The sequence below is a fragment of the Panthera onca genome, chromosome A1 (assembly GCF_046562875.1).
Source record: "Panthera onca isolate mPanOnc1 chromosome A1, mPanOnc1 haplotype 2, whole genome shotgun sequence".
Taxonomy (NCBI): Eukaryota; Metazoa; Chordata; class Mammalia; order Carnivora; family Felidae; genus Panthera; species Panthera onca.
Window position 1 is genome coordinate 15,944,789 of NC_138339.1, and position 23,759 is coordinate 15,968,547.

Genomic DNA, 23,759 nt, shown 5'->3' on the forward strand with positions numbered 1-23,759 from the left:
CATTCATTAAAATATCTACGGAGGAGTGGTCCCCAGTGAAAATGGTGAAATGAAACTTTCAAAATTCTCTCTTTCATAAAAGCAATGAGTAATGGGAAAGATTTCTGTTTCAATAATTTGAAATAATTATCACAACCATTAACATGGATATACAAGTTTATGGTTTATAGAGTACTTTCTGTGAATCACCATTTGATCATTACAATAGGCACGAAGATAGATACGTATGTACAAAGATGAAATAGTCCCACGACCTCCTTCTAAAGTATTCACACTATGCTAGGTGCAGCAGGCATCTTAATAGGAATCCACAAACATTACCTGAAAATGCCACTAGTAAATATTTTAGATTTTGTGAGCCATACTTTCTCTGGCCACCTCTTAATACTACCACTTTTGGTTGAAAACAGCCATATAGATACATATATGCATAAGCGTAGCTGCATTAAACACACACACACACACACACACACACACACACATTAGGGGCACCGGGGTGACTCAGTTGGTTAAGAGTCAGACTCTTGATCTCGACTCAGGTCATGATCTCAAAGTTCGTGGGTTCAAGCCCCACATGGAACTCTGTGCTGATGGTGTGTGGAGCCTGCATGGGATTCTGACTCCTTCTCTCTGCCCCTCTCCCATTTGTGCTTTCACTCTCTCTGTCTCTCTCTGTCTCTCTCTGTCTCTCTCTCTCAAAATAAATTAATAAACTTAAAAATAAAACACATTAGTCATGGAAACTGAAATTTGAATTTCATATAATTTCCATATCACAAAAATCATTTCTTATTTGTTTGTTTATTCAAAAGTGAGGAGAGAGAGAGAGAGAGAGAGAGAGAGAGAGAGAGCTAGAGGGGCAGAGGGAGAGAGAGAGAGAAAGAGAGAGAGAGAGGGAGAGAATCTTAAGCAGGCTTCATGATCAGCACAGAGTCTGATGTGGTGCTCAACCTCACAACCCTGAGATCATGACCTGAGCTGAAATCAAATCTAACTCTGGACCAACTAAGCCACCCAGGCATACCTCACAGACATTATTTAAATTTTTTTTCCCAAAATTTAAAAATCAAAACTAACAGAAACCCAAACTTGCTTACTATGTATGTAATACCAAACTGTGCACAGACTCAATCTGGCACACAGACTGTAGTCTAACTTACCCATGATCTAAACCATAAATAAAACTTTATAGTTGAATTAGTAACAGAACTACCAAACAATATTTCTCAGCTTCACCTTTAAGGAAATAGAAACACAGGGAATTAAAGAGACTTGCCAATCATAATACAGATAATAAGCAAAGAAGCTGTAACTCAAATCTTTGTACTCACTAATTATTGATATCTCATGAAGACATTGAATCTACTCCAATGACAGGTATTTATGGATGGCATAAATTTTAGAATTTGTGTGGTATCTTATATAAAATTATAGTCTCACTCATAATGGGGTTCAATCTGCATTTTTCATGTAAACATCAAGTTTTTATATGATTTTTGGAAAGAAAAAACACTATTGTTTTAAAATTATATAGACATTACTATATAATTTGTTCCAGGAGAAAAGGACTTACTTTCTAACCAGTGTGCTATAATATTTTTCTTACTCTAATCCTTCAATTATTTTTAAAATCTTTACATCTATGAGATATATAAAGGTATTTAACAATTCCTAGAGATCCAATACATGAGATATATTCATGCTAGTTATGGTATCTGATCTTTCATGGCCATTACCATCAGAAAAAATATGTATTATTAATTATCAATTATACATATATGTATATATAATTATATGCATGTATAATGATGTGTATATATTATACATGTGTATATATGTATGTATATATATTATACACATGTATGTATATATATGTATGTATATATACACATATATATGTATGTGTATATATGTATATATATATATATACACATACATATATATATATATACACACACACATAGTTATACTATTTACCATTAGAAATAGTCCTTTAATCATGGTCACAGCCACATATAAGCATCTTAGTAGTGAGCAATATATATTGACTACTGTCAACAAAATAAATACCTTCATATTAACTCAAACATTGATTAAAAATATTAAGAAAAGTATCATAAAAATATATAAGAAGTTGGTATATAAAAACACTTAGGAGCTTAACCCTAATCAAATGTCTAATAAAGCTGTTTTATAATGTGAAATATAACTGTAGTTATATACGATTATATTCAAGAGCTCAAGGATAATTTAAAATAAACTTACATAATGCATCTATAAAAATACTATTTTAATACAAAAACTCCACTGCATGAATACTAATTATTTCTAATGACAAAACTGCTGACATTTCTGTGTCAGAGAAGGTCTAAGTTCATAATTTTCAGTTCTTTGGAGGAATTCCTTTTCCTACTCATAGTAATTGTAATGATTCTATTTTTTATTCCTAAGTGCTATGAAAATACATAGCTGTTTCCATATGAATGTATTTGTAAATGCGAGACATAAATTCACTTCTTGAACAAATTAAAGTAATGGGACAACAAGTACTATTCTAAGCACATATGGATCGTTGAACTTTGCAGTCTTAAAAATCAGTTATATTTGTATTTTTATAAGGATATATGTATGTACATGGAGACAGGTGACTGGAAGAAATCTGTACAATTAAGTTAGAATTTCTCATAAAGGAAGAAGAGAAGAGAAGAGAAGAGAAGAGAAGAGAAGAGAAGAGAAGAGAAGAGAAAAAAGAAAAAGAAAAAGAAAAAGAAAAAGAAAAAGAAAAAGAAAAAGAAAAGAAAAGAAAAGAAAAGAAAAGAAAAGAAAAGAAAAAAGAGAAAAGGAAAAGACAAGACAAGACAAGACAAAGTGAGAGGGTCAGGTCAGATAGGGAATAAGAGAACCACATCCTTGGGTATAACAATTTATATTTGTCCACCAATACTAGAAACAGTAGAACAGATACCAATTTCCACAGAACCTCTACCAGCTTGAATAGCTTCACAGACTTCTACCGCCTCCTGATGGGTAACAAGCTCTCAACCATATGCTCATTGGCACCCAGGCCCAGAAAGAATGTCTGAAATTGATCAACCTAATAAGGCTTCATCTTTTACTAGATGAGGTGACCCAAGAGGAAATGAAAGTCGTCCGATCTTTTCCTTTCCAGCAAATTTTGTTTTTTGTTTTTAACATGGATTGATATGACAAGAAATATCCATAACAAAATATTTATAGTAATAAAATACATTTTCCTTTTCGGGTACTCCTAAAGGGGGGAGGGCATTTTTTCTGTTTTTTTTTAATTTTTCTTTTTCTCAAAGATAATAAAGAATTACAGAAAAGTATTCTGAAGTTCATAATAAAAAACACGAGTTTCAAGTAATTCAATATGTGTGTGTGTGTGTGTGTGTGTGTGTGTGTATACACACACACATAATTTTAGCACATTTGTTTACATCTACTTTGTGGAATACTTTGTAGAAATAAATAAATGATGAAGATGAGTTGTTTCATCTCATTTTAATATGCATATAAGAAAAAGACAGAACTGTTTCAGATCTTTTCTTATGTACCACATTCTGACTCCTCAGCTCCTGCTGGCTATGGAAATACAGCTGCAACCCAGTCCCTGTTGGATCAGGGGCGAAGCAGATGGTTTGTGATCCTGTACTGCCTACACATTAGGGAAGCACTATGGCTTGGATCTTGGATGCAGTAGTATTTTTTTTTTTTTTTTTTTTTTTTAGTACTAACAGTGTTAAAGTGAAAATAAATAGTCAAGCAGGGAGATGAAATTCACTGAGCCTGCAGTCATGGAGATTCTACTGCTGTGCTTACTGTTTCTCCCAGAGGTACTGAGTAAACCAAGTGGCTGCTTCCAAGGATCGGTAATTCATCAGAAGGTCTCTCCACCTCCTGCTCTATTCTCTACCCTGGAGCCTGCATGACACATGGTGAAGCTGTCCCCAATTAGTGAACACACAATCTCCTGATTGGTTTGGTAAACCATTAAACTGTCTTGTATTTTCAAGAGAAAGGGAAGGTGGTCTAAAGTTATGACTATTTTACCAACTTCACTCTTTCGGAATTTTAACAAAACCTATACATCCTGTGGACATTTAATCTATATTTAAAATATATCAGCATTTTTATGGAAATTAATATGGGGAATTGAAAAAACATCCATGTGCTTTTAAAAGATGGCTTAGATTCAAATACAATCGCTGTGACAATTAACAAAAATATATTAGATGCCATGAAATATAATAGATGCACATTGTTTCATGTGCATTAGCCATAGATTGAAACATATAAATACCAATGCACCAGTAAATGGCTTTGTGAATTATAAGATACCTTCATGATAATAAAGACAAAATCACTCAATTATGTGTTCAATTCAGTGTTGCTACTTTACACAAAAGAATGCAAAGAGTCATACGGTGGTGAAGAACATTGAGTTCAACATGTATGGACCAATGTTTAGGGAGATGTGACATGACTGGCACACTTTATATTTTTCAATCATGATTTTGAACCATCCTTTATAAGTAATACCATTCTATAGCATATTTCCCTCTACTTTCTATGTCTTTTCAAATCCAACTCAACTCTACCCTCATCTTACCTCATAATTTCTTAGAATAGGAAAAAACAAACAAACAAACACTTACTTTTCCGACATATTGTGGATCGGGTCCCATATGTTCTTCTAAAACAAAGAACTGATTCCAAACCCATCCCCTTTTGGGACGATGGTGGACTTCGGTTTCACCTTCAATGTGTTTGGTCTGGTTTCTGGTCACCTTGATGGAGCTGTGGTGAGCAGTTCCATAACACCTCTGCACAAAACAGAGACACACGAGGACTGGACAGATACAAGATGTGCTCGTAATTTTCATTGTAAGATAGCTTTCCAGTTCACCGTCTTCTTTCTTTTCCTTGTCAGTTATAAATGCTTAGTGCGCATTCAAGAGAGAATCCAGAGCATCTTTTGGAAGGACAGTCCAAAGTAAATTGTTTAGCGTGTCCATGATTTAACTGCCCATCAGGGAAAGCTCAGACTACATTTACATCCTGAAACACTTGGAGAATCAAATCTGTACTTGTCTGATTCCAAATCTTCACAGTAAGTGAACACAGGCAACCATTTTCTACCTAATGGATAGAGAGAAAATTATATACATTACAAAACATGGTAGCTTTAAGTATTTTCTCTGAATGCAAATTATACTATTTTGTAGGCTGATGCTGATGTGTAAAGAATACATACAAATTCTTTTTGCAATTCACACAAACATGCATACACACAGTCATGCATAAGCTTTATCCTGCATACATTTTTACAAGGATCTTCTTATCTTTACTGTTAATTCTCAATACTTAAAAACAAATTAATATATATTTATATTTATGTATTTCTTTGTAAATATATATATACTACTTTTAAAAGAATGTATATATTTGAATATTTGTGCATATATATATGCATATTTTTATATTTATATATTTATGTGTGTATCAAATCCTTGGAAACAACAGAAATGCAGTCCTAGGGACTGCAGAAATGCTCAGAAACTGACCATGAGTATGTGCACATTTGCGATATGATCTCTTCTAATATATGATCCATTAGGCACTCCTTACTACATGAAAATTTTCGGTTTTGTGTTTATTTTATTTTTGTTAAATGTGATGCAAAATCACAACACATACATGGATTACCTGCTCCATGTGACTCACTGAACTTCACCAAAATACTCAAAATACTTTAGGGTTGAAAAACTGTCACAGATCATTAAAGCAATCAAGTAGGTAGGTACTTGAATTGCTTAGTAAGCACAAGAGACAAAAATAAAGCAGAGCAGATAGAAAGATGGCTGAAAAAAAAAAGTATGCAACTTAAACTCAGTCCATAGATGGGGATCAGATTGGCATGGCTGAGTATGAGTGAGAGAGCTTCAATTGGCTGAAGCATAGTTTGCTTGGATTTTTGTTAGTCCTACAGATAATACTCTAGGGTGTGGTCTTCACATACAGGCAAGACAGATTGTAAGCTTGGGGATGACATTACCCACAATTCTAGCAGCTATGTAAAGAAAGGTACAAGGAACAAAAGAATGGTAGCAAAAAGATCAGGGGAAAATGCTTGGATTCTCAAATAAGAAATGTTGAAGACTCGGTCTCAGATTTTAGTACAATTGGGACAATCAAGCAAAACCTACGAAATATTTCTAGAAGAAAACAGGCAGGATTTGGGAGGGGGAAAAAAAAAGATGACCCTGAAATTAGTACTTTACAAAAACATGAAATGGTGTAGCAAGTTTTGCTGTATTTTTATATGTATGTTTCCATAGGTATTTGGAAGGAAACGTGGATTCAAGGTTATAGCTGTTCTATCTAGAAAAATATTAGATGCATAACTCTCATTTCATAAAGCTCACCCCTGTATACCAACACAAACTGAAATGTAAAGCTGAATCAATTATAAAGTAGCTGACTTATCAATATAAAGACTTAAAAAATTGAATGTAAACAATTAGCCATAGCATAATTCCTTCACACAACTGAAAAAAGTTTCTATCAAGTAGGGAATGTAAAACATCTCACATGAGACTCAGAATACGGTACTCTTCTCTATTAATACGTCTTCCCATACATTTGGGTAATGATAATGCTCATTTACCAGTTGTTCAAGGATTGTATAGGATTGGAACTAGGATTTCATTTTCATTATCTAGTGAATATAACTTGAAGTTGGTAATATTCTCTCAAAGCAAAGATGTATTTTTCACTGATTTAAATTAAAATGACTCAAAAACTCTAACAAGGTTTTTTTTTTTTTTAAATACCATTATAGCTCCAGCATGATGAGAGCACTGGAAAGAAAGTAAAAAAAAAATAAATAGATAAAATAAAAAAACAGATTTACTTTTTTTTCCAACAATGTACTTATAGTACAAACATGAGTCATCTAAGTTTTTCAAGTCTTACTTTGCTCATTTAACTAAAATTTGTGGCTTTGAATCATTGATTTTAATATTCTTTCCAGTCTAATAAATTATTAAAGACTCTTAATTTTCAAGTCACAGACTTCAGAAAAGAAACTTTAGTCTTTCTTCTTAGAAGGCAAATTGATGAATATATAGAAGGTGTTATCTTAATAATTTCACACCATTTGGTGTGATTTCTAAATGAAATTAACATCTTTGCCCTTTATGCTAAGTTGTTTAACAAAGCATAATTCATGAGTGAAAGTGAAGAAAGTGGCTTTTGTAATGCATTATAGATATGTAGAATGAGTGTGTTCTTTAAAATAATGATCTAGTCTGGCATTCCAAAAATATATAGATGTATTTTAATCTATATATGTATCTTTAGAATCTTCACTGTGATAATTACAAAGTGATAAATAAGGCTCTGTGGAGTGAAAGAACAAATGTAAACATTACTACTGTACTTTTGCAAGTAATCTCATTTACTGTGAGAAGACAGAACTCCAGATATAAAAATCTTGTGCTATACTTCAAGAAATCCATCCCTGCATAGACTAGAAAGAATTAAAACACAAATAATAAAAAAAACATTGATTGAAACTGACACTGTAGAAATATGTTGCAGACATCTGCCATTTTTTAAGTGACATTCAAACAAACACCTTACCTACCCTCATGGAAGACTCCAAAATATGAGTTCTGATAAGCAGAGCCTTTTCACCTCTGAAAACTTAGGGACCTGACACTTTCTTCTTACAGCCTTTTAGTTAGAATTTATACCAATGGCACAGCCATGTTAATTATATGTTCCAATACCCTGGAACAAATGATGGATGAATGCAGAGACAGCTGAGAAATTTTTCACAGTGTTAGTGAGGTTCTCAAGGTCCAAATGTGGTGGATGTGAGTCCAGCAGCCTTGTGGAGGAGTCCAGGGGCAGGTGCATGAATTTAAGAGTCATTCTAGCTTTACTGTTTCAATATGAGTACTTGACATTATTTCTTACTGTCTAACTTCCTTTGCTTCCCACTTCCCAAACCAGATTCTTCAACCCTCACCAGTTTTGATGGTTGAAAATACTTTCTCCAATAAATTTATTTGCTGCTTTCCATGGCCAAAGCTGCCACGTGTTACTTGAAAACAAGAACCTTCTCTGACATAAAGCATTACTGTCATTCCAATAAAGACATAATTTCCAAATAATGCATTAAATGCAATAATGTTTAATGTAGACCTCTCTCCATTGTTCTGTTACTTAAGCTAAGTGAAACAACACTGCTTCCGGAGAGTGGCCCCTTGCTTTTGTAAATACTCCCTCTTCCAAAGTGGAGTTAATAACAGTGTACTATATGAGTCAAGAGACATGACCTCAAATGTTCATCTTGTAGAACACTGTCATATTTTGTAAGCAGTTTTTCTCTGAGCCTCACAGTTTTCATTTATGAATAAAGATTCTTAATGAATTCTCTTTGAGCATGTTCAGCTATCTAATTATTTGAATTTATGATTTAATAATTATGTATTATTTACGACTTTTCTTACTGTCACTGACTTACATCACTGAAGATTAAATAGCCATTTACAGCTCTTCAATGCCTTCCTTCATTCCTGAAGGAAGGCATTCCTTCAGAGAGCTCTGAGGAAACAACATTCTCAGAGAAATGGATTCTCACATTTATCCCAAATGTTAATGCTTGTAACTTGTGTCTTCGACTGGATATTTTTACCAATTCATTCTTAACTTATAAACCTTGAATTCTAAAGAGGTCTAGAGAATGGCTTTTGTTTCTTTTCTTTTTTTTTTTTTTAAGAAAAGCTTTCTTTGTCCTTTTTTATTTTGAAAATGTCTTTATAAAAACCTACTCTGCTGACATTATTTCATGAATTTATCTTTCTAGTCTCCGTATGTGAGGAGTGACATGAGATATTTCATGTATTCAAAAAATCTAGAATTATAATTGCCACCAGGATCTGAACTCTAGCATTATAGGATACATGTTAGGAATTTATCTGACATTGCATAGAGCACAACTAGCTTAAAAAGAAACTGTCAAAGAAGATAAAGTACGATAGAAAGTCCATATTTTTTGGAATTACTTTCACTGAGTTATATAAAGACATCTTGCCTGAAGAAGTAAGTACATAGCGATGGGAACATAATGCTCAATACACAGAAGGGGGGCTTTCCAACTATCAAAACTGTAAATCCATCAGATGAGAAAATTTTTCTTTGTGTCATCTTGGAAACAATGCAACTTAATATTTCAAGAGAGAGAGAGAGAGACAGAGAGAACCAGCCCAGTGGTGCAGGGCCCATGGGAGAGGGAAAGAGAATCCCAAGCAGGCTGTGCACTGTCAGCATGGGAGCCCAACATTGGACTGCATTTCACAAACCCTGAGAACATGACCTGAGCCAAAATCAAGAGTCTGAAGCTTAACCCACTGAGATACTCAGGAGCCCCAAGATTCATCATTTAAAGCTATAATACTGTCAGGCAGATTTAAATGTAAGAAACTTTATATTATGTTCGAATTCTGGAGTTGCTTATATTAGGCGAAAGTTACAAACACTGAACAAGAGTCATTTTTAAGAGTAATAAATATTTACTTAATACTTACCAATCTTTGTATCTGTGTGTGTGTCTCTGAGTGAGTATTTACCTTCAGGATGGTCTAAAATCTCAAAATTATCTTGTGGGTTGGTGATAACAGGGATAACTCCCATTGCTGGCAAGATGCATTCTCAGGTACATGTCTGATGCTGCAGCTATGGTTTCCATCATTTTTGGATCCAATGATCAAAAATATCAGTATCCTTCTCTCATTCTCTGTCTAGCTCTTGATCAATTTCTGATGACACTGACTTCTGAGGTTTTGATTTACCTTCCTGCCTTTCACTCTCCATTGTTTCAATTCTCTATCAGTTTTTGCTTTTGTTTTTGTTTCCTCTCTCTCTCCCTCTCTCTCACTTAGTAATTCATCTGTTTAGGAGAATTACTCTTCTCAGTCTTTGTCAAATAGAGCTCTTGCTTACAGTCAAAATGCAAATTCTCATAAACCACAGAGATTTGTTCAGGGCTTCACCTAAATTTGTTTCAAGTTTTGTCTCTACGTTGATTGCCAAATCAGTATTTTCAATCTCAATCTGACCTTTTCAGGACTCAAGGTTTTGATATAATAAACTGCATTTGCTTAAAGTATATATTTAAATATATATAAATATATTTAAAATTATATATTTGTATACAAATGTGTATACAAAATTATATATATGTATTTAAAATTATCTCAAAATATGACTCATGCTAAAATATAGTATATACATAAATCAGAATGCATTAACTTTTACATACTATGCTTTCCTGTTAGAATTATTAATATTGTAAATATTAATAATGATTATTAAGTTTCGTGTAGAAAGTTATGAAAATAGGTTTGCACACAGGCTTTACTCCCTCGCATGGCTCATTCCTCTCTCTTTGCCTTAAGAGTCTTACTCTCCAAATTTTATTCAGTAATACCTACCCTCTGAGGTCTAGACTGAAGGGTGTTTCTCCACAAAGACTTCTAGTTTTGGAAAACAATTCTCTTTGGGTCTCTTATGTTTCTGCACATTGTTTGAGTGAGTGGCATTGACAGCTTGCCTGCTGTCATTTTTTTTTTTTTTTCCACAGATACATGTATAGCAAACAGTCTTGGAAGAAAGATAGAACATCCGCCTCCCTTTGGGGCACAAAGCCTGACTGGATTACGTCTTCGTTTAGGACAAAGATTGAAGAGGTCAGCTAGCAGACCTAATATATGACTGAGGATTCCAGAATTTAGAGTTCCTTAGTCATAACCCATAGATAATATGCGTATGGCATATACCTGGGCTGCTTCATGTTACCCCATGGTTTGTGAGGAACAAGGGGAAGTCATACCACCAATTGTGATATGGGTAATAAAGTCTTTTGTCTCTGATCCTGAGTCTCATATCTTCTGTCAGCATCTATGAAACTGTGGCAGCCTAACATATTAGATTGATAGTCGGGTAAAATCTCAAACCAATCACTTGCAAGTCTGGATACCATAGTTCAATAGAACTGTGTGCTCCTCTAAATTACCAGAGCATTATACCATCCTGTCTTACTATGACAGAAACCAGCATTCTAATTATTAATATAGGCGTCATTTCAGTTTTCCTTTGTGTCAGTTCTTTGTTGTTTTTTGTTTTTGTTTTTGTTTTTGTTTTTAGTTCTCACACCATGTCTATGTATTGCCATCTCCTGTGAGGTACCTCTCATAGTGTAGCTAATAAGTAAACATTTCTTGAGTGAAGAAATAAATGACAAATAGACGAATTAATTCAGGGTTTGTGCTCCAAGAGTAGTATTAATATATCGAATTTCAAGTTAGAATATTTAACCGTAAATTTTTTTTACAGAAAAACTTTTTAAAAGCATGCTTTGATTTGGTTAACATTATACTTTGTTTTTCACTTCAAAGACCGTCACAACCAAAGACACAAATACTGGACAAGAAAATTATACTGTATCAATAAAATCCTGCTTTTTCGCTTAGCTCCTTTTGCACAGGAAATTAAGAAAGCTATCCAAATACTGAGCCATGTATGTATTAGTAAACTTTGCAATGTCATATACTATGTCATTATAAGTAATATTTTATTTATAGTTCAAAATACATGTATGAACATTCCTACTATGTTGACCTAGAATAAATAAAGGAAATAAAGCAGAGACTACTATTCATGTTATAACTATTTTTTCTGTTTCAAGACAAATTATTATTGTTAGATTCAAACATATTTATATGAAATTGTTAAAAATTTTTAAATTTATTTTGAGAGAGACAGAGACATCATGAGTGGGGGAGGGTCAGAGAGAGAGGGAATCCCAAGGAGGCTCTGCACTATCAGCACAGAGCCCTGTGTCGGGCGCGAACTCACAAACTGTGACATCATGACCCGAGCTGAAATTCAGAGTTGGATACTCAACCTACTGAGCCACCCGGGTGCCCCTATATGAAGTTTTATTTTTATATTTTATGTATTCCTGAAATCACACACATCGGAGGAAAGATAATGTCCTGAAGATATATAAGAATGTAAGATGATATTCACAATACTGATCTATTTGACTACAATAGGTAATATCATGAAATTACTTCCAATTTTCATGTGGCTGATTCTACCCTTCATATGTCTGGCTAAAATTACTCCAAAAATTAGAAAATGAATATAGAAGAAAATGGTGGTACCAAATGCAACCTTTCCTTACTTATCTGCTTATGTCAGAGTAACAAATAGATATTTTGAATTTCTCCATGTCTTCTCAAATTATTTCTACCTATCACACTATTTTTTAATCTTTTTTAATGTTTATTTATTTTTGAGACAGAGATAGAGAGACAGAGCTCGAAGAGGGGAAGGGCCAGAGAGAGAGGGAGACACAGAATCGAAAGCAGGCTCCAGGCTCCGAGCTGTCAGCACAGAGCCCCATGTGGGACTTGAACTCACGAACTGTGAGATCGTGACCTGAGCCGAAGTCAGACGCTTAACCGACTGAACCACCCAGGTGCCTCCCTATCACACAATTTTTATGTTTAGCTTATATTCTTGTTACGCACACACACACAACACTACGTATGCACATACACACAGCTAAAATGTTAGGGATTAATGAAATAACTTTCTAAAATGGTTATTCAGTTTGGTTTAAAATATCAAAAAGCACCACTGGTGCAGACTCCTAGATGTCTAAATCACTATCTGGTTTCTATCCCCGAGCACCCTATACATGTTGCTAAGCATTAAGTCCCTGCTCTCCACTTACCCAGAATAAACACTATTATTTCCTACCCTCTCTTGTGGCTTGATATCACCTCAGCACTAAGTTCTAGCCAATGGCATATAAGCATAGTTTTATCTTTCGACTTCCTGGGAAATGTCCTTAGATTCTTGACATGGGTTTTATCTATTCTTTCCCCTTCAGCCTGCCACTTGAATCCTAAATGTGATGGTTACACCTCCTTTTTGGACCAAGAGAATGAGTGCCATAGCCTGGAGATAAGAGAAGCCATGCAACTTTATCCCAGAGAACATTGTAGAGTGGAGCCTCCATATAAGCCCCAAGCTGCCTTCCTCTGAGCTCAGTTAATAGAGAAAATGTCAGACTTTTTTTTAATGCTACACCTCTTTTGTGTTTGTTACTCACAGCTGAATTTAGCCCTAATATAACGATCATTGAACTGCAGTAGTATATTCTCCAGCCTTTGGATTTCAGGGCAGGGGCTGGGATATAGGGAATAAAGTACAGAGGAAAGAGAAAACAGGAAAGGAAAATCAGGGGAGGGGGCAATGGCAAGATGATGGATGACACTCTATTCTAACTTCCAGAGGACTTATTTTTGGTGAGGGTTTTTTCTGCATCTTTTATCACAAATATTAAAATCGTGCTTTTCTCTTTTTCCTCTAAAGCAAGAAACTGTATCTCATGCTGTATCTGCATCATTCTTGCACACAGCACTAGGCAATGCAAATGGAAGGACTGATCCTTGTCCAAGGTCTCCTTCAACACCTCTGCCTTTGAAGTCTGTCCTCTATCTGTATATAATCTCAACTCTCTGCTTGAAACTGCTTCATCCCTTTGCATCACCTCTAGGATAGAATCAAAACACTTTCAGGTGAAATTCATGGCTTTTCAATATTTGGTACCTTCCCACTTACCCCCTCACCCTCAGTGTCTGCCCAGAAAACACCTACTCGCATTCGATCATGCTGTCTCCTGACAATGCTGTGTTCTTACTAGTCTTTGTGCCTTTGTGCAAGCTGTTTCTTCTCAGTGAAAAGCCCATTCCTCTGTTTCAATGATCTGCGAATCACCAGTCCCCCAAGTCAGTCTTCAGAGCCTATCCACTCAGTTCTAAAGGTCCCCTGTTCTATTGTCATGAGGGAGTTCAGAATAAGCCACCTCAAAATATGCCACTCTAGCATAGATTATTTCAAGTTAAAGTCACTTGAAAAGCACCAGATGCAAAAGGGCACTCTGAGCTTCCCCAAAGCAGGAGATAATATCCCCATGTGAAAGAAGCCCTCCCTATAGCAGAAGGAAGCAAACATTTCTCAGCACCAAGGATGGGAAGTTGAGGTCAAGACACATCTGTAAAAACAAGCCTTGCTAAACTAACTCTTATCTTTCTAGACACATCCCTCTACCCAATTAACTAAATAGCCCAAGGCCCTTTGCCTTGTTACATTTTCACAATTTACTACTCTTGGTCCAGCCCATCAAATAAGGGTCTGGTTCTAACAGGTTTTTGTTTTTGTTTTTTTTTTTCTTTCATTTTTTTATTTCCTTATATAGGCTCCTGTGTCACATAAAATTTATATTAAATGAATTTATATGTTTTCCTCTTGTTAATGTGTGTGTTTTTTTGTGTGTGTTTTTTTTTTTTTTGGTTTTTTTTGGTTTTTTTTTTTTTTTTTTTTTTGAGAGAGAGAGAGAGTTAAATAGAAAGTTTGAGGGGCAGAATAGGAGGGAAAGAGAATCCCAAGCAGGCTCCTACTGTCAGCAAGAAGTCCGACATGGGGCTCAAACTCACGAACCATGAGATCATGACCTGGGCCGAAATCAAGAGTCAGATGGCCTGACTGAGCCACCCAGGCGCTCTTTTTTTTTTTTTTTTGAGTAATCATTTCTCAAGTAAAATGTCTTACCTTCCCTATAAAAAGCAGGCATATGATTCTCCCTCTTTTGGGGTATTGCAGTTTCCTTAATTTACATGGAAGTTTGTTGGCTTAATTAAAATGGAACATGGAACATCATTATTCTTATTTGGATGAAAACTAAGTGTTAATTTTTTTTATGCCATATAGGTACCAAAGTTTTATGTAAACTATTGAGTCAAACCATCCTTGAATTTAAAACTGTGTTAGAGATTTCCTTAGAAAATATAAATCTATAAGGAGCCATAGCATTGTTTATCGCTAAGCAATATACTTGTGAATTTTAATGAGAAATTTTGATAAAATGTCCTAAACAGAAAAAGACGTGTAGCGTTTTTATACATACACTTAAAATACTATGTTCAAATTGTCTGACGTTTGACAGAACTTTGAATTTCTATTCAGGGTCACATTCACCCTTTACCGTTACAAGCATGCTCTTACCAATACAGCCGACTCTCTCACATCCCATTGTAAGCTTGTTAGATCTACGTGGCCACACATTCATGCTAAGGATATTCCATTACACGCTATCTGCAGGATGAAGACAGATACGTGCATGGTGTCGACACTGCTTCACGATCCACAACCTGGAATGGTTCTCAGTGTTTTTTGTTTTGTTTTGTTTTGTTTCTGTTTTTGTTTTATCCAATTGCATCACATAAACCGTGTTGTCGGTACAGTTTTTCTAGTTATAGTAAATCTGTCAAATGTTCATAAACTATTCCTAACATGACCAAGAAGACATTTTATCATAAGCCACATACTCATAAAACTCTATGCACTTTATGCACGATAATGATACTAGTTGAATACACAGTGCCTGTCACACAGCCCTGAATGCTCTGTGTCTCCTGAGATGTCTTTCACGGCTTTGGCCCTTGAAAATTGTATACTCGTCTCTCAAACACTAGTGACATTCCTTCCTTGCAATCGCCACCACTCTACATGGGTTAGGCACTTCTCTGCACCCACAGCGCCCTGTAAACAGAGTTTTATTTTGCCCTGTAAACTTTTATCATGTATTGTGTTTTCTCAAACAGGATTAGGTCACTTAGCATAATGTCTTCAAGATTCATCCATGTTGTAGCATATAAAAAATTTTCTTTCTTTCTTATGGATGAATGATATTCCAGTGTGTGTGTGTGTGTGTGTGTGTGTGTGTGTGTGTGTCCCCTACATCATCTTTATCCATACATCTATCAATGGACTTTTAAGTTTGTTGCACCTCTTGGCTGCTATACATAATGCTGTAATGAACATCAAGTGCAGATATCCCTTCAAGGTCCTGTTTCCATTTCCTTTGAAAATATTCCAAGATGTCAGATTGCTGAATCACATGGTAGTTCTATTTTAATTTTTTGGAACTTTCATACTCTTCTCCATAGTGGCTCTACCCTCTTACATTCCCACCAATGGTACATAAAAGATTTCTTTTTCCATGTCCTTGCCAACACTTGCTATTTCTTGTCTTTTTAATAACAGCCATTCTGGAGCACCTGGGTGGTGTTAAGCGTCCAACTTCAGCTCAGGTCATGAGCTTGCAGTCCATGAGTTCAAGCCCTGTATCAGGCTGTGTGCTGACAGCTCAGAGCCTGGAGCTGCTTCCAATTCTGTGTCTTCGTCTCTTTCTGCCCCTCCCCTGCTTATGCTCTCTCTTTCAAAAATAAACAGTAATTTAAAAAAAAAATAATAGCCATTTTAACAGGTAAGAGGTAATATCTCATTGTGGTTTTGACTTGCATTTCCCCGATTAGTGCTGTTGAGCACATTTTCATGTACTTGTTGGCCATCTGTATGTCTTTTTTAGAAATATATCTATTAACTATTCAGATCCTCTGCCCATGTTCAATCTGTTTCTTTGCTTTGCTAGACTTAATTGAGTTGTTTATACATTTTGGATATTAATTCCTTACTAGATATATGATTTGCAAATATTTTTTTTACCATTCTTTTTGTGTCTTTTCATTTTGTTGAAGGTTTCCTTTGCTGTGCTGAAATATTTTAGTTTGATGTAACCCTACTTCTTTTTGCTTGTATTGTCTTTACTTTTGGTGTCAAAGCCAATAAATTATTATCAAGATCAATGTCAAGGAGCTTATTACCTCTGTTTTCTTTTTGGAATTTTGCAGTTTGGGGTCTTACATTTAAGTATTTAATACATTTTGAGCTAACTTTTGTGTATGGTGTAAGACAAAGTTCTAACATTATTCATTTGCATGTGGATATCAATTTTCCCAGGTAAATGCACTGAAGAAAGATCTTTTCACCATTGTGTATTCTTGGCACTCGTGATTATCTGTTGAGTTTATTTATGGGCTCTTGATTCTTTTCCATTAATTTGTGTGTCTGTTTTTATCCAAGTAATGTGCTATTTTGATTAGTATTGTTTTGTAATATGTTTTGAAATCAGGAAATGTGATGCCTTTAGCTTTGTTCTTTCTCAAGATTGTTTGATTTTTAAGGTGTTTTCTTTTCTTTCTTTCTTTTTGGTTCCATATTGATTTTAGGATTTTTTGTCTTCATGTAAAATGTCATTGCGACTTTGCTGAGGGTTGCTTGCAATAAGTCTGCAGATGACTTTGGGTGGTATGGGCATTTTAGTAATATTCAGTCTCCAATGAATGAGCATGGAATGTATCTCTAATTTGTGGTTTCAATTTCTTCCACCAGTATTTTGTAGTTTTCAGTGTACAAATTTTATCTCCTTGATTAAGTTTATTCCTGCAGTATTATTTTTGATGCTATTGTAAATGGATTTGATTGTTTTCTTAATTTCCTTTCTGGATTGTTGACAGTTCATGAGAATGCAACTAATTTTTTATGTTGGTTTTATATCTTGCAGCTTTGTTGAATTTGTTCAGTAGTTCTAAGTGCTTGTGTATGGGGGGATCTGTAGGTTTTTCTATATATAAGATCACGTAAGTTGTGATTAGATATAATTTTATCTTTCCTTTATAATTTGGGTGACTTTTATATCTTTTTCTTGCCTAGTTGCTCTGAGTAGGACTTCTATTGGTATGTTAAAGAGAAGTGGAAAGAGTGGGCATTATTGCTGGGCCCTGACAGCATTCTGAAACAGAAGAGTCACAGTCCCAGCACCTGGGAATTGCCCTAAAAATTACGAGAATGTTGGACATATTGCCCAGTCGTTTCTTTCTCAGGGAGATGCTGGAAGCTTAGAGTTTCCTCCCAATTGCATGGTACTGTTCCAGGGGTAGGGATTATGGCCAGAAGGTACCACAAGTATTCCTACTACTTTTGATGTACTTGCTTTCACACTTGCCTGAGGTCCAGAAGCATCATAACTGGATTCTAGATTTCTCATAATAGGAATTTGCCTATGTATGCTTGTTGAATGAGTGTCTTCATGTGAGGAAGTAGGGTCTGGAACTTCCTATCCTGCCATCTTACTGACATCACTCAGGACATTTAACTTTATATGAAATGAGTAGACACTGGAGAGTTTCGTGGAGTGTATAACATAAACTGAATTAAAAGAACACTCTAATATCCATGGAAAGAATGGGACATGAGGGACCAATTGAACTAAATGAAGAACAGGTTTCAACAGTATTTTAGAAGTGCAAGTGAGAGATAATGGTAGCTAAATATAAAGCCCTACCATAGGAAGGAGAAAGAGTTATTTTATATATATATATATGGCTACACACGCGCGCACACACACACAAAGACTATGTGTTATACTTCATGATGTTTGGATTGCAAGGCAGAACATTCAGAAAGAATCATAAGAGGTAAAGATTAACAGGGGAAGAATGTAGAGTTCTATTTTTGGTTAGTAAATGTGTGCTACCTCTAAGGCATCTGAAAGGAAATGTTGAGTGAGCAGTCACCTAAACTAGAGCTCAGTGGAGAAGTCAGGAAAAAATGGCATTAGCATGAGAGCAAAATACTGAAGTCACTTAAAGCCATTGGCTAATAAGATCACGTTGGAAGAAACTGAAGTTGGAAAGAGTGTAGGGCATAGGGCTCAGTATTGGGCATTCAGTATTTAGAACTAAAAGTAAAGGATTAGGAGCCTGTAAAAGAAATAGAAGAAAGGTGTGATTTGGTGGCAGTGGTACACATAGGTGGCAGGTGAGGTATCATGGAAGCCTACTGCACAAATATTTTAGAGGGGAGAGGATTGCACAAGCACTTAAATCACTGTATTTATTGATAAAAGACCCAGATACCATTAACCTACTTCTTACACTGAATTTGTGTTTGTAAATATTTAGAGTACAGAAATGAACTGTTTTTTTTTTTTTTTTTTAAGAAATGAACATTTTAAACATACATGCTACATGATATACAATGGACTGTGTCTTTAAAGCCATTATCTTATTTAATTTTATGATCTTTTTCTACTTGAAGATACTAAGACTCAAAGCATTGAAATAGCTTGCCTAAAAGTTGAGATATGAAGACAGTTCTATTTGAGTTCAGTGTCTTTCTCCAACAGTAGCTTTAAATAGACATGAGTTTGAGTCATTACGCCTCTCTCTCCTTGTTATTGGTCCTTGAGATGTGAGATATTTAACATCTGAAAACTTTTAGTTCCGTATGTTGGATGATATGATAGTGGGAGCTATAACCCATAAATTTTAGTTAGTATTAGAAGAGCCAAAAGAAGATAAAGTACTCTTTCTGCTTCATAATAAGCCCTTGAAATATGGAGTAATATTTTGTTATATGGATATCTCACTTTAGAATTTAATTCGTATTTATTTTTATTACATGTTACATTTTTTTCTATACCCACAATTTAAAGATAAAGATAGGGAAGACAATTCATTTATTATATCTAGTGAACTATTATAAAATTTAAAAAGCAAATGGATGCACTATGATAATCAATTATATACAATGTTTAGGATAAATGTGATTTTTCTCACACATTAAAATTATCTATCTTTCCAACTCAGCTTAGAAAAAACCAGAGTCATACATATTCAGATGTATTCTAATAGCTTCAATGAGATAAGGAACTTACAGTATAAATGAGTCTGATTCTCTTCTCCTGGCAAACTAGGTTAAACTCTAGGAACAACTTCTACATACTTAAGGGTTTTTAAATGAAAGGATAATTTTCTTTTGTGATGTTGACTTATGATAAATAAAAAGGACATGTGGAAATTATAGAGCATCTTCTCCATCTATTTTGCTATCAGTCTCTCAGATCTAAAAAAAAGAAAGTTAATTCTAATATTTTTAAGATATTAGAACTTTTTGAGATATTAATAAAATGAGACATTAAATATCTAATGTTTTAGGGAGCTTAGGAAGTAAAGGGTTTTACTTTTAATATCCTAAAACTCATTGAATTTTTATTTGCAATTTGCTGTATATATTTCCAGTTATTGCATTATCCTGTTTGTGCTTTTATAGCTTTTAGCAATTAGAGAATAAAGTAGGTAATATGTTTGCATAATATAATCATTCAAAAGACCGAATATAAAATAGGGTCTCCCGGTGGTAATAAAGTCCCTGTGGACATCCCAGTTAACTCTTACAGGCTACTAAAGTATAACTTTGTTGAATCGTGTGGAAACAAAACAACAAAAAGTTGTAATGTCCTCCAGAGTATTATTAGATAACATGTTGCTATGTTTACATAGGGAATTTGCCACATTGTTAATATAATAGCTACTTTGTGGTCCTACAGAGGTTTTTAGCTGATATATCTTTATTGGGAATATTCAAAGGTGTTTATATCCAGTTTCCAAATAATTAAAAGTATATTCATAGGTCTAGATTTTTATCCTGAGGACATTTATTATTATGATGACTTTATATTATATGCTTTTATTATAAAAGGGCTTACCTACTCATGGTAAGAAAACAAATAAATAAAAAACAATACAATTGGACATAAAGTGAAAAGCAAAAATAATAATAATTTTCTTCCTCTAACACTGAGTTCTACTTTCCATATATGCACAGTGCTGAAGATATGCATACATAGTATTGAAGATAAACTATAAAAAATAATAGCTATATCAACAAACAGAAGATAAATGGAGAATGCTTAATTAATACATTTTTTACACTAACGAAGTCATATTGTGTTAGTATTTTGGAATTGCTTCTTGCCATAATAATAAGTGCACTTTATGTTTACTATAGACCCAACTTGTTATTTTTAACTACTGCACATCACACAATTGCAAGAGTGTACACAATTTCAATATTCAAAAAATCCTATTAATGACCATATGGACATGATATGCTTGAAAAGCAGGAACTCAAATTAGTAGACAGCAATCCTCTTTTGTTTCAAAAAGACTGATTTAAAATCTGCGAGTTTAAGTCAAAAAGAAAACCACACTTTTGGTTTATTGGCTGACAGAATGTTCTATGAAACCTGATTTGTGGGAAAAAAAAAGGCAGCCTAAAGTAATAGGTCTTTATTATATTGGTTTTGTACATGTAGATAATTAAGCCCACTTAAGATGTAGTTAAATAGGAAAAAATAATGTTCACAATATTTCACCCACATCATGTTAAATTTGTAAATGATCAAAATAGAGAACAAGGTATTCGTTACGCACCTTGTCTTTCCTAGAGAAACTATATCGATTAGCCAGATGGTAGACTTGAAAATCAAGGCTTTGGAATCAGGCTGATCTAAGTTTGAGTCTGGCTCTGTCCCTCGGCACTGGTAAAGTGGGTTATCTGAGCAAGCTAACTTCTGCTACACTGAGTTTGAAACAAGCGTAACAACACTCTTCAGTATAATGCAAAAATTATTGTATGAGAAAATATCTCTGAGAGCCTGGCCTACATAGATCTCTCAAATGTAATTACTAATATCATTATTACCAGTAAAACAGTGAGCATTCTATTATTTCCTTTGGGGAGGACAACCCAACAGTTTTAAGACATCTGCCTACAGGGATTGGACCGTGGATTCACACGTGAACACGTACATCCAAACACAACAGCCGTGAGGTCCTAAAGTTCTTTGGTTTCATGTCTGCTCTAATACCTATACTGAAACCCATGTAGTCTGTATCTCTATGTCCCATTATCCGTCCTAGGATTCAACCTTTTGTATTTATCACAGACAGCACAAGCCATGATAGACCACTATAATGCTGCTTTGGTGGTGTATCAGAGAGGTCAGAGATATCCTTTTTTTTTCCCATTGAAAATACTGACTTGTTGGGGCGCCTGGGTGGCTCAGTCGGTTAAGCGTCAGACTTCGGCTCAGGTCACGATCTCGCGGTCTGCGGGTTCGAGCCCCGCGTTGGGCTCTGGGCTGATGGCTCAGAGCCTGGAGCCTGCTTCCGATTCTGTGTCTCCCTCTCTCTCTGCCCCTCCCCCGTTCATGCTGTGTCTCTCTCTGTCTCAAAAATAAATAAACGTTAAAAAAAAAAATTAAAAAAAAAAAAGAAAATACTGACTTGCCTTGTACATTTGTGAAAACTGACACCCTGTCCCTCATACAATAGCTAATTTAAAAAGTGAGAATTTTAATAATGGTTCCCATAGAGGCATTTGGGCCAACCCGGATACCTGTGTTCTTGTCCAATAATCAATGGCAACTGGCCTTGAAGACCATCAATAACTCAACTTTTAAACAGAATCACCACAGAATTATCTGATATAAAACTCAACGTGCACATAAACATTGCTTTCATACCGTACTGACTTTCGCTGAAAAGCAGGAAGTACAAAAACACGATTGAGGAAAGACGACAAACCAACAAACAAAATTACCGATGTCTTTTCCCATAAAACTATGAGAGGCAAATGTGTGAATCTGCTGGGGCTATTATAACCAAATACCATAGGCTCGGTGGCTTAACCAACAGAAGTCCAAGACCAAGAATCTAGCTGATTCAGTTTCTGGTACAGGCTCTCTTCCTAGTCTGTAGTCTGCTGCCTTCTCCATATGCCTCACATCCCCTTTCCCGGTTTTGTGCACACAAGGAGAGAGTGAGAGAGAACAGCTTTCTGGTATCTTTTTTTTCATATAAGTACAGTAAACGTATAAGGTCAGGCTCCTATACTTATGGCCTCATTTAACCTTCATTAGTTCCTTAGATGCCCACCCCCAAATACAGACACACTGGGGATTAAGGCTTCATCATATGAATTTGAGGAAACACATTTAGTCTCTAACAACAAATAATCCCTAGAATCTATATGTAAGAGCTTCCAAAACCTATAGAGATGAGCTAAAGTAAATTCCATATGCTATCTGGGAAGGACTGGAGGCAAAGAACATTGAAAGAGATGTCAAAAGCATGTGGATTCATTAACAGTAAATGTCAGCGAAAATAAACTATGTGAGAATGAGTATACGTGCCCAGGTGAAAAACCTTATCTGCAGTGGATTATTGGGTGGAAGGAAGGTGTCAGGTTGGCTGGAAAACCTCCCTGGACTCAGTATAATTTAGAAAAATCAGAGAAGGCAAGACTGCACCTAGTCTCACTCACACACACACACACACACACACACACACACACACAAACACACACAACCAGATTTCCTAAAATCCATCTGTGTCTGGAAAGAGATGAAGATTCTTGCATTTCATAAGCAACCAATCTGGATAACTATAGTAGTAGCTACAGAAAAGTACTAGGCTGCAATATGGGAGACTTTTTTTCCACTCATGAAATCATAAAAGACAAGACTGGTAAAAGCCAATTCATAAAAACTGAAAATGTCTACGTGGCATAATCATGGTAAGCAAAGCAAGCAAACTGTTCAATAATCTTATTCCCTCACCCCCAGTTGGGCAAAGTACATAATGAACAATTCATGGAGAACATACCAAGGCTTTTAAATGTATTAGGACAATCATCAATCTCATCATAAGAAACATAGAGTTTAAAACTACTTGACATTGGAGAGCCTGGTTGACTCAATCAGTTGAGCATCCAACTTCGGCTCAGGTCATAATCTCAGTTTGTGAGTTTGAGCCCCATATCAGGCTGTCTGCTGTCAGGTCAGAGACTGCTTCAGATCCTCTACCCATCTCTCTCTCTCTGCCCCTCCCCTGCTCACTCACTCTCTC

General features: G+C 35.2%; 1 protein-coding gene across 3 annotated transcripts in view; it reads right to left on the reverse strand.

The window, feature by feature from the left end:
• The window catches only part of CDH18 (cadherin 18), a 489,837-nt gene that overhangs the window by 331,343 nt on the left and 134,735 nt on the right, over positions 1–23,759 (reverse strand). For all 3 annotated transcript variants that reach the window (XM_060634390.3, XM_060634394.3, XM_060634393.3), the window contains exon 2: positions 4,677–5,160. In XM_060634390.3, the coding sequence (XP_060490373.1) occupies positions 4,677–4,904 (228 nt within the window). In that variant the 5' untranslated portion in view covers positions 4,905–5,160. The remainder of the gene's footprint in view (positions 1–4,676; positions 5,161–23,759) is intronic.